The 12062-nt window shown below is 37.1% G+C and overlaps 1 protein-coding gene across 1 annotated transcript; it reads left to right on the top strand.

The window, feature by feature from the left end:
• The first annotated feature begins 110 nt into the window (after positions 1 to 110).
• On the top strand, positions 111 to 1606 carry LOC117704338 (olfactory receptor 5G26-like). Its single transcript, XM_034496453.2, has one exon. The coding sequence runs from the start codon at positions 120 to 122 to the stop codon at positions 1074 to 1076; it is 957 nt and encodes a 318-aa protein (XP_034352344.1). The 5' UTR covers positions 111 to 119; the 3' UTR covers positions 1077 to 1606.
• Positions 1607 to 12062: the final 10456 nt, after the last annotated feature.

Genomic DNA, 12062 nt, shown 5'->3' with positions numbered 1-12062 from the left:
TAGCAGGAAAGAAAAGACTAAGACTCAAGTTAATAAAACTTAAATTACCTAAGAAGACTTTATTTATGAATATACTGCATTGAAAATTTCTCTTTGTCATACCAGGTTGATCCACAGGAATGAAGTACAGAAATCAAACTGTTGTGACTGAGTTCTTCTTCACTGGATTAACCTCCTCACTCCAGCTCCAAATCGTCCTCTTCCTGACATTTCTCTGTGTTTATCTTGCAACTCTTCTGGGGAACCTGGGAATGATCATTCTTATTCACCTGGACACTCGACTCCACATCCCCATGTACTTTTTTCTCAGTCATTTGTCCTTTGTGGATGCCTGCTCCTCTTCTGTCATCAGTCCTAAGATGCTGTCTGACATCTTTGTGAATAAAAAGGTGATCTCCTTCTTAGGTTGTGCTATCCAGCTTTGTTTATTCATCCAATTCGTAGTGACAGAATGTTTTCTACTGGCTTTCATGGCTTATGATAGGTATGTCGCTATCTGTAAGCCCTTGCTGTATACTCTCATCATGTCCCAGAGGGTCTGTGTACAGCTAGTGATAGGCCCTTACAGCATAGGCCTTATAAGCACTATGGTCCACATAACTTCTGCATTTATCCTGCCATACTGTGGTCCAAATCTCATCAATCACTTTTTCTGTGACCTTCTTCCTGTTCTCTCACTGGCATGTGCAGATACTCAGATGAATAAACGTTTGCTTTATATTGTGGCTGGGATCCTAGGTGTATTCAGTGGTATGATCATCTTGGTGTCCTACATTTACATTGCCATTACCATCCTAAAGATCGGCTCTGCTGATGGAAGGCACAAAGCCTTCTCCACCTGTTCTTCTCACCTGATGGCTGTCTCTATACTTTACGGGACAATCTTCTTTATTTATGTATGTCCAAGCTCTAGCTTCTCTCTGGATATCAATAAAGTTGTGTCACTATTTTACACCACTGTGATCCCTATGTTGAACCCATTCATTTATAGCCTGAGAAATAAGGAAGTCAAAGATGCGTTCATCAGGACATTTGAAAAGTTGTTTTGCTACAGTTTGCAAGATAAAATATTATAGATATAAGCATTATTAAATACCAGTTAACCTACTTCCTTTTCTTGTCATTCAATAAGAAAGAGTATAGAACTTTAAACTGAGATGTTTTGGTTATAGTGTGCATAAATTTAGCAAAAATATGATGTCTTTTAACTAGAAATAACTGATTATGCTAAGTTTTAAAAAAATAAAACTTAGCAATAAACTTGACAATATCTCAGCTATGGTTTACAGAAGGACAAGCCCCTAAATTATCTTCTAAAATAGAATAATTAATTATACTTAATGTTGAATCTGCTCCAACAAAACAGCTAATGAGTATAATCATGTAGGAGAAAACCATATCCCCTCATAAGTATTTCCTATTTGAAGTAGTTATTTTACAAAGAAGTTGTACACACACTGAAGGATCTGGTTATACTCGCCTAGTAGCTTCTGGGATTTTGCCAATATACCTTTGTTTTCTATACCTAAGGACAAAATGCATTGACTTTTACCACAGTGATAACTATTATTCTGTCCTTCAACATAATGGTAAATATCATTTTACTTTCGACACATTCTAATTTGTTTATAATAATTATTTTTTACTTCCATGAAGCAATAATGATTTACTAAAACATTTTAAGAGAATCACTTATATTTTGAGAGCAATTATAATATAATTACATTATTTCTCCCTTCTCTTTCTTTCCTCTAAATCATCTATGTATCCCCTTCCTCTTTCTCTCTCTCTCTCTCTCTCTCTCTCTCTCTCTCTCTCTCTCTCTCTCAGATTTATGACCTCTTATATCTTTAATTGTTGTTAAATACATAAATACATGCTCAGTCTTTACAATGTTGCTTGTATATCCATATATATAATATATAATATATAATATATATTAGCGCTGACCTTTTGGTATTCAATAACCAGTTGGTGTACTCTTCCCTGGGGAAGATTATTTCTCCCACTCATAGAAATCCTTAGTTACTTATAGTTTGTTGTTAGGGCAGAGACCTTGTTACTTTTCACCCAACACATTGTTACTGCTTTGAAAGACTTACATCTTTGTTGTATTTGATATATATGTTTTTTGATGGGACTCCCTGATACATCTGTTCACTTTGATGGAAATTTAGACTGATTTATCACGAAATGTATGGTTCTTTCATGTTTTCATAGAATATTTATTTTAGTAAACCCAAAATTGTGCATTCTTTCTTGATTCAATTAACATGTGAATAACAATATTATTTATTTAATAGGTTTGACACTCTCAAGTCCTTGAGAGTTATATCCAAAAGAGAATGCCTTTTGTTTGCAGTCTCTGGAAGAATATAAGAACAATAATTCAATTTTCAACAGTCAGATTACATAGGTGGATAAGAACATTGAATAAACTGATTTGAGCATTATCCAGTTCTTTCTTAGATGTTTGTTTGTTTGTTTGTTTGTTTGATTTTGAGATTCTTTTTAATTAGAACAGTTCTCCCTTTCCTTTTCTCTATGTAAACATCCCATATATTCTTTCAAAGTCTCCTTCAAATTCATAAACTCTGATAATCAATTGCTTTTGAATGCACATGCATATTTGTATATACATAAATATTCCCAAATATATTCTGTTGAGTCCATACAATGTTAATTGTGTGTATGTTCTCAGGACTAAGCACTTTTACGAAACAACCAATTAGTGTGGTCTTTGCTGGGGAAAGCCACTTCCCCTCCTCCCTGCTTTGCTTAATTTCCTGTAATTCTTTGTGTAGGATTGAGTCTCAGTGGACAGACTTTACCTGTCCACTTCATCATATTGATTGGTATCATCCTTGTTCAGCTCACAATTAGGCAGTCATGTTGGTGAGAGTTCATGAACGTAGCTTCTGATGTTACCAAAAGATACAATCTCAAAAAACTCCCTGATCCTCTAGCTCTTACAATCATTTTGCCCCTCATCTGAAATGCTTCCTGATCCTTCATTGTGGGAGCATTTGTAGATGTGGTCATTGAGACTAGGAACGACAACTCTGCATTGTGATTGTTTGGGGGTTTAGGTAGTGGTCTCTGTATATTGAAAAGAGAAATGACCTTGATTAAATTAAAGACCACACTATCTGTGAGTATAAGAACAAATGTTAATAGATAATTGGTAGGTATAATATTGATTTAGTAAATTGGTGATTGTAGATTCCCCTCCAATACTTCCAGAAACAATCATCATTTTCTTCTTGTTGACCATGTCCTAAATCTAATTAGAGAGCCATTGTTTACCACCAAGGTATGTATGCCACTTCTATACTTTAGTGTTACTTGCTATGCTGCCTATTGATGAGGTTTATAGGTGTCATTGATGGGTAGAGGTGTTGGTTGTTTCAGTTCTTCCAAAACTTGTCTGCTACCATGAGAGCTAGTCCATAAGGAAAGAAAATTCAAGTGAGTTCTAGCTCAGGGCTCAAAAAACTATTTCTGGCATGTAGCAATTAGGATTTACATCACACCTCTAGGGACTGAATCAGGGCTGTAGCCACAGACTATATGTATTAGGGATAGCCCTAAGTAAAAACTCAAAAACGGGGTTCTCATGTCTGGTGTTGGTGCTTTTGCTGTCTTTGGCTTTTGGAGGGACTGCTGTCAGGTAAGATGAATAAAGTTTATTAAACTATAAATGTATGTTTGTATACTTGATTACATGTATTATAAATTCACAATTTTGGTGAAGAGTAGTATCCTGATTAGTATTCTGATACTCCCCTCTAGTCTTCTTCTATCATCTGTATTTACCTCCTTCTTCTTTCTTAAAGGACCACCTTTTACCATTTCTCCTATAAGGATCACAGGTACTTTGCTAGTCTCCTCTCTTTTGCTCACCCCCTCATTCCCACTGAAGTCAGGAATAAGACAGAGATGTTCATTGTCCACATTCCATGGCTCTTTTTGCATAGAAACGGTTCTGAAACTGTAAAATGTCTCTCCTTTTCATCCATTGAGGCTGAGCTCAGTATTGCTCCCATATTCCAAAATTTTGACTACAGTTTTTCTCGGTCTTTAAACTCAGTTTGACACAGTTGGAGTTTGACATTCTAAGCACATCATGAAACTGCCAGTGGCATAACCACTGTACTCTTACATTAGACAAGACATGCACAACAGTGCTCATTAGAAAAAGAATTACTAACACGAAAAAACAGAAACAACCTACATCCCCTGTGGAACAAGCATAAACCATGCCTGAAATAATCATCACATACAACTGTCCATTATAATCAATTATAAGCTAAAGATTTAAAACAAAAATGTCTCACACACAAAATATAGACGATGATAGTCTATTTTCTGGTATTGTTTGTGGCTAAATGCATGTGTTGTCTTTGTAATAACTTACCAATATGCGCATTTAGGATGTATGCATTTCCTGTTGTTTGTTGTTGTGCAAATAATTTGTTTTACAGAGGGGAATCTATTCTCTGTCAGCAAGTACAATAGAACATGTTAGAATCAATCACATCTTTGAATGTGGGAAACCAATTTAGAGGCTCTGGTAAGAGCAAAAAGGATGATATTTTGTGTGTAACTACATGATTAACACAAAAAAGGGACATACATATTAATGTTTGGAGGGTAAGCTTACTGTTGTCACCTGCAACAAGATCTTTCTAACCAAGTAGAGAAATAATCTATTGTGTCTCCTGCAGCATGATGGACTTCCCATCTGCCATTAACATAAACACTGCTTATAAGCCTAAGGTTAGAATTAACAGAAGCATGGTGTTTTAAGACTATTAGGTGAGGAATTCCAACACTTAAGAGGTGAAGGCAGATTAAGATTATAGTCATATGTGATAACAGGTTACTTGTTTATATACTTTTTGGGTTTATGCTTGTGAATTCTTAGCTAATAATTTTAGATCCCTATGTATTCCTGCCTGGGTTTGAGCTCACAGATACCTGTTTGTCTCTGCCTGCTGAGTAATTTTCTCTTCCCACACCCATTCTGATCTTTACAGACAGAACTGAATATATCTCAGGACTGACGCATATCTCACTATGTAACCAAAGATGACTTTGTATGTCTGATTCTCCTGGTAGAAGTGTCTCACACTGCAGGCTTGTCTGGTCTGGCACTCACTGAGATTCCCTCATGCCTCTGTTTCACAGGTGCTTGAATTAAAATTCTGTGCCACAAGGTATAGCTCTTGTCTGTTTTGTTTGTTGTTTTTGTCTGTTTTTATAACAGAATCTCACTTTGTAACCCTGGCTGGCCTTGAAAGCATTGTTTAGACCAGGCTGACCTTTAACTCACAGCCATGTCTGCTTCTAACCTAAAAGTGCTGGGCATAAAGGCATTTGCCATCAGGCCTGGCACAATATTTTTAATGTACAGTTTTAGATTTATAGAAATTGTTCAGATAATAGTGATCTTGCCCTCACACTCTACAATTTGAATGACTGGCGCTGCCACTCCAAATCATGGAGTTAAATTTAGAAGCCCTAGTAATGAAGTAAAATATAGATATTTGCTTTTTATATGTATTTATTTTATATGTATTGACATTTTACTTGCATGTTCGTTTGTTCATCACATGCATGCCTGCTGCCTGTGGACAACAAAAATGCTCATCTGGATCCCCTGGAACTGGAGTTATAGACACTTGTAAGCTACCATGTGGGTGTTGGAAACAAACCCAAGTTCCTCTAAAAAAGAAGCAATACTCTGAATATGGATTTATCTCTTCCGCCCCACTATTTTATTCTGATTGTTGTTCTTGTCTCTATCTGGACTTTATAAAAATTGGAGGTAGATAAAGTCATTAGGTGGAGTCCCATGGATGCATTCTGGTGGCTTCATAAGGGGAGAGGAGAACTTACACACTATATGGGCTACTTGTATATGTATCTCAACATTTAAATTAACAAGAATAAATTAATAGAAGCCAAACTGCAAAACCACTATTGTGAAATAGACATGAGGAAACCATTTATAGAAATAGAAGAGCTAGCATTGTATATGTGGAAACGACTTATGTTTGAACCACTTTCAAACAATGTCATCCAAAGCTGCTCCAAGAAATCAAAAATGACATCAGAGAAGACCCAACCAGAAAGTATTCCATGGGGTCATTAAGTTCTTTGCTCATGTCAAACAGCATAAGAAAAAAATCTTTAAAAAAAAAAAAACAATCAGGAAATCTTTAAGTCTCCCTTTCTGTCTAAAATAAATGAATATTATAAGCAACAAGCTTCAAATTTATACCAAGAATCAAATTGCCCATAGATCATGTAAAACAATTCTAGGTAGAGTAAAAGATTAAAAAAAATTAATCAAATTATGTATATCCAAATTCATACATTAAAGTGATTGGTAAATACCAGTAATGCATGTTTGCAGACAAATGCTATGCTATGATTAAGCAAGATGTGAACAACTGCATGGCAAACATGCCACCCTACTCATTGTTGAGGCCAGCTTACAGTTACAGAGGTTCAGTCCATTATCATCAAGGCAGGAAGCATAGTAAGATTCAGTCAGACATGGTGCTAGAGGAACCAAGAGTTCTATGTCTTGATCTGAAGGCATCTGGAAGACTACCTTCTGCAGTGAACCTAAAGAGGATCTCTCTTCCACACTGGGCAGAGCTTGATCATAGAAGCCCTCCAAAGTCTGCTTATATAGTGACACACATTCTCCACCAACAAGGCCATGCCTATTCCAACAAGGCCACACCTCCTAATAGTGCTACTTCCATTAGGCCAAGCAAGCATATTTAAACAATCACAGGTAAAATTCTGTACTTTGGTGGTGGTTGTGATGGCTTTTACAAATCCAGAACCAAGAGCCATACTTGAATGCCACACTAAAATGATATTCACAATGAAAGAGAAATTGTATGTTGCTAAGCTTGCCAGATGAGAAGGCAACACATCCCATTCCATCAATAATATCCCAGCCCAAATACCAAATTGCACAGAAGGCAGTCAGTGTCCTCAGCAGAAGCAGTCTCATTCTAAACAGAAAGATACAGGAGGTTTTGTGAAACTCAAAACATGGTAAGAAAAGAAGCACACTAGAGCTTATTTAAGCCAAAGCTGAGCTAGTTCAAGTGATTGGCCAACTAGAATTGCACATATTTTGAGAACTTTCTGGCTTGTTTCTACTTCCTAATAAAGGACTAACATTTTTGTATAAGGTATCCTATTGTCATATATCCAAGCCAGACCCCAGAGAGAAAAAACTGATCATATCCTCCAATAAATAAAACTAGAAAAACACAGAAGCAATCCATCATAAGTTGAAATGACACATCTGAGCTGAGCCTAGTAGGAGCAGAAGGTGGAAGAACTGGGATTCATACATAGACAAATAAAGTTCTAATTTACTGTCAATCTACTCTTGACAAAGTAAGCAATGTCCATGGGTCAGTGTTTGCTCTCGTTGTATTTCTATAGAGTTCTACAAAAACATATATATATATATATATATATATATATATATATATATATATATTATCCAAACATACTTTTATTCTTTTTTAATATGTAATAAGTAGAGCAAAATGATTTATAATTTGATTTTTCTTTGTAAATGTAACAATATAAAATCTCTAAATGTTATTTCATTTGTGAACTTTACAATATTCATTTTTTAAAATGTTATTTTCTATTTTAAAATATTAATTCTTATTGGATATTTTATTTACATTTCAGATGTTATCCCCTTTCCCCATTTTCCCTCATCCTATCTTATTTCCCCTCCTCCTGCTTCTATGAGGATGTGCCCCCACCCACCCACTTCACCTCCCTGCCCTCATATTTCCCCACACTGGGGCATCCAGCCTTTACCTTCATGGGACCAAGGACCTCCTCTCTCAACTATGCCCAACAAGGCCAGCCTCCCCTACATATACAGCTGGTGCCATGGGTCCCTCTCTATGTGCTCCCAGGCTGGTGGTTTAGACCCTGGGAGCTCTGGTTGGTTGGTATTATTGCTCTCTTCATGGGGCCACATACCCCTTCAGCTCCTTCAGTCTTCTCTCTAACTCCTCCATTGGAACCCCCTGATCAGTTCAATGGTTAGCTGTGAGCATCCACCTCTGTATATGTCAGGCTCTGGCAGACCTCTAAGGAGACAGCTATATCAGTCTCCTGTCAGCATGCACTTCCTGGCATACACATCAGTGTCTGCCTTTGGTGACTGCACACGGGATGGATACCCAGGTGGAGCAGTCTCCAGACCACCCCTCCTTCCATTTCTCTCCCACACTTTGTCTCCATATTTGCTCCCATGAGTATTTTGTTACGCCTTCTAAGAAGGACTGAAGCACCCACATTTCAGTCATCCTTCTTCTTGAGCTTCATGTGATCTTTGAGTTGTATCTTGGGTATTGTGAGCTTTTGGGCTAATAACCAATTATCAGTGAGTGCATACCATGTGTGTTCTTTTGTGATTGGGTTACCTCACTCAGGATGATATTTTCTAGTTCCATCCATTTGCCTAAAAATTTCATGAATTCATTGTTTTTAATAGCTGAGTAATACTCCATTGTATAAACATACCAAATTTTCTGTATCCATTCCTCGGTTGGGTTTTTTCCTCTGGGTTTTTTCCAGCTTCTGGCTATTATAAATAAGGCTTCTCTGAACATAGTGGAGCATATGTCCTGGTTATATGTTGGAACATCTTCTGGGTATATGCCCAGGAGTGGTATAGCTTTTTAAAATTTGAGTTATTTTCCCCTGTTTTTATTTTTCTACAAATACTACTCTACTTTTGTAACTTTAGACACTGGCTCTTATGTATATGGGACACAGATATCTAAAAAAGTTTTCTGAAGAAAAACCCCTGTAAATTTAGAATTCTCAATAGAAACTACCAAAAGTCTTTATGAATTTAAATGGGATCATCACCAAGAAACTGTTAATCATATGGTCAAGCAGGAAGCTCACAAATCATCATTAAAGTAAATAAATAAATAACTCTTAATGTTTTGTGTAAGGTGGAACCTATTGCATGGCCAACTAATCATTCTTTCTTATTTTATTTAAAAAATAAAAATTGCTTCTGGTCTGCACCTACATCTGGATATCAGTTGCATATCAATACACCTCACCCCACCCAAAAGTCCTGCCTACCTTCCAAAAGGCCTGCTGTAACCTGACACACACAGGTAGACCCCCAATACTCCTGCTTGCTGGGTCCCCAGCAACCCTAACAGCCTTCTTCTCTTCCTACCCCTGTCAGAGCTCCATCTTCCTTCTGGTCTGCACCTATACCTATAGTAGTCCCAGATTAATACATCATGCACCATAACCCCAGATCCACACCTGCTTCCCTGGGGCCTACACAAACCCAAGATACACAATTCCATCTGCCTTTCATGTATCCTAGTCCAACCAGGACATTCAGGCCAGCCAACATCAGAGGTAAATGGCTAAATGATGAAGACAAGTGCAAAAACAAAAACCCACATTGAACAGAAGCCAATACAATATGACATCATCAGAACCCAGCTGTCCTATTACAGGAAACACTGGATAACCCAACACACCTAAATAGCAAGACTGCCACCTTTAATTCCATTTCATAAAAATAATAGAGACCTTTAAAGAGGATATAAAAATTTTTCTTAAAGAAATTAAAAAAAAAAAAAAACAGTCAAACAGGTACAAGCCCTTAAAGAAGAAACAAATAAATCTCTTAAAGAAATATAGGAAAATACAATCAAACTAGTGTGGGAAATGAACAAAACTGACAAAGAACCAAATATGGAAATAGAAACAGTAAAGAAAACATGAATGGAGACAACCATGGAGATAGGAAACCTTAGAAAGAGAGCAGTAACCATGGACCAACAGAATACAAGTGACTGAAGTTAGAATCTCAGATGTAGATGATACCATAAAAGAAATGGATACACAGATCAAATAAAATGACAAATGTACAAAGTTCTTCATTCAAAACATTCAGTAAATTTTGGAAACAATGGAAAATCCAAACCTAGGAACAGTAGAAATAGAAGAGGATGAAGACTCCCAGTTCAAAGGGACAGAAAAATATCTTTAACAAAATCATAGAAGAGAAGTTCCCTAACCTAAAGAAAGAGATGGCTATAAAGATACAAGATTCTATAAAGAATCTTGAAAAAAAACATAGATTGGATAAGAAAATAAAATCCTCTTACCACATAATAGTCAAAACACTAAATAAACAGAACAAAGAAAAAATATTGAAAACTGTAAGGGGAAAAAGATCAAGTAACATATAAAGACAGTCCTACCAGGATTACACCTGAGTTCGCTACAGAGACTTTAAAAGCCAGAAGATCCTGGATAGATATCTTACAGGCCCTATGAGACCACTGATGCCAGCCCAGACTACTATACCAAGCAAAACTCTCAATTACCATAGATAGAGAAATCAGCATATTCTGTGACCAAACCAAATTTAAACAATATCTTTTTACTAAATTAGCCCTATTGAGGATAATAGAAGGAAAACTGCAGCAAAAGGAGGGTAAGTACATCCAAAATGATACCTAGGGAGTCCCACCATCTCAGAGGAGAAGTTCAGGGGAGGTGGGGGGAGTGACTCATTATAGGAGGAATCAGGAATAAGAGCAGCATTTGACATGCAAATAGATAGATAGATAAATAGATAGATAGATAGATAGATAGATAGATAGATAGATAGATAGATAGATACATAGATAGATACATAGATAGATACATAGATACATAGATAGATACATAGATAGATACGTAGATAGATATTAAAAAAAGAACCAAAACAAAAAATTAAAACAAACAAAACTACCTTTCTCTCATATATTGGATGATTTTTACTCTCATTTCTGTTCATTGTCTACTCATTTATTTTCCATGTTAACTATTTTTTGTTAACTATTTTTAACCTTTTGTTTGTTGTATAAAGCTCCTTTATGAATGTTGTTAGTGATGGAACCTGTATGAAAGCAGAATTGTTTTTATTGTATTTTATTTGACATGCTTTGACCTATTATTTGCAACTTTTAGTTTTCTTTCCACATTAAGAATTATTCATAGTCAGTCTCAAAAGATGGCAGCAACTGCTGGCAACACAGCAGTAGAGAGAAGTCTGAGAGACCATTAGAGGTTCCAAAGGATAATGGGGTGGTTGGGGGTGCTGTGAAGAGAGTCTTCAAGGCCCACAATAGCTCCAGAACAACTAAAAGGGGGAAGGCAAGTAATATGGGAAGATCCTTTTAAAAAGCAGACTCACAAAACTGGAATATAAGCTGGAGGAACAGAGCCATGCACTGAGGATCTGTACTCTTCACAACCCTATCTTACTTAGTGGACTGCAAGCACAAAGGTAGAATCCAATGAGCCATCTGAGTCATGGTACTGGCTGCAGAACCAACAACCAGGGATGTACAGGGGCCTGTAGCTCCTGCAAATGCAGATCAAAAACTGAATAGGGCAGCATTAAACACCTGCCTGCCACTCCCAGCATGAAGCCTCTGCTGCTTGCCCTACTAGGAGACAGAAAACACAGGGTTACTACCGACAGCCTATTAGCACAAAGGTCAAACCCTGTGAGCCTCAAGGCAGCTGATATGCAGGGCAGAGAAGTGTGCTGCATCTCCCCAAATGCCCAGTCTAGCCCCAACATCACCCTCACTCTGGGCAACAGCAGGATATCTGAGACCAGTCTCGATTATGGTGCAGTATTTATGGTGTCTCAGATACTGGAAACCAGAGACCTTGAACCAGACCCACGACTAAAGGTGTCTGAGCTAAAAATATACTATGTGACATACTTCAGTTTCCAATGCTGCTATGACAAACTGATGTAGAGTTGGGAAAGACAGGAATGGAGCTGTGTTAAATTGAAGGCAGAGGTTCATGTGGATATTGTTGGTCCTACAGCAGCAAGACACCGAGTCTGAGTTTGTTGTTCTACTACAATTAGGGGCATGTTACCACCAAAGGCGTTGTAGCTCTCTATAATTAATGGCTTCTGACAGAAATGAGAGTGAGCAAGAACTCTTTTC

This window comes from Arvicanthis niloticus, chromosome 2, assembly GCF_011762505.2.
Source record: "Arvicanthis niloticus isolate mArvNil1 chromosome 2, mArvNil1.pat.X, whole genome shotgun sequence".
Classification (NCBI taxonomy): domain Eukaryota; kingdom Metazoa; phylum Chordata; class Mammalia; order Rodentia; family Muridae; genus Arvicanthis; species Arvicanthis niloticus.
The sequence above is the reverse complement of the archived record's forward strand: the minus strand, read 5'-3'. Positions and strand labels throughout refer to the sequence as shown.

What these genes read in the sequence shown, in the direction of transcription:
- LOC117704338 (XM_034496453.2), top strand. Translation starts at nt 120, where the DNA reads ATGAAGTACAGAAATCAAACTGTTGTGACTGAGTTCTTCTTCACTGGA.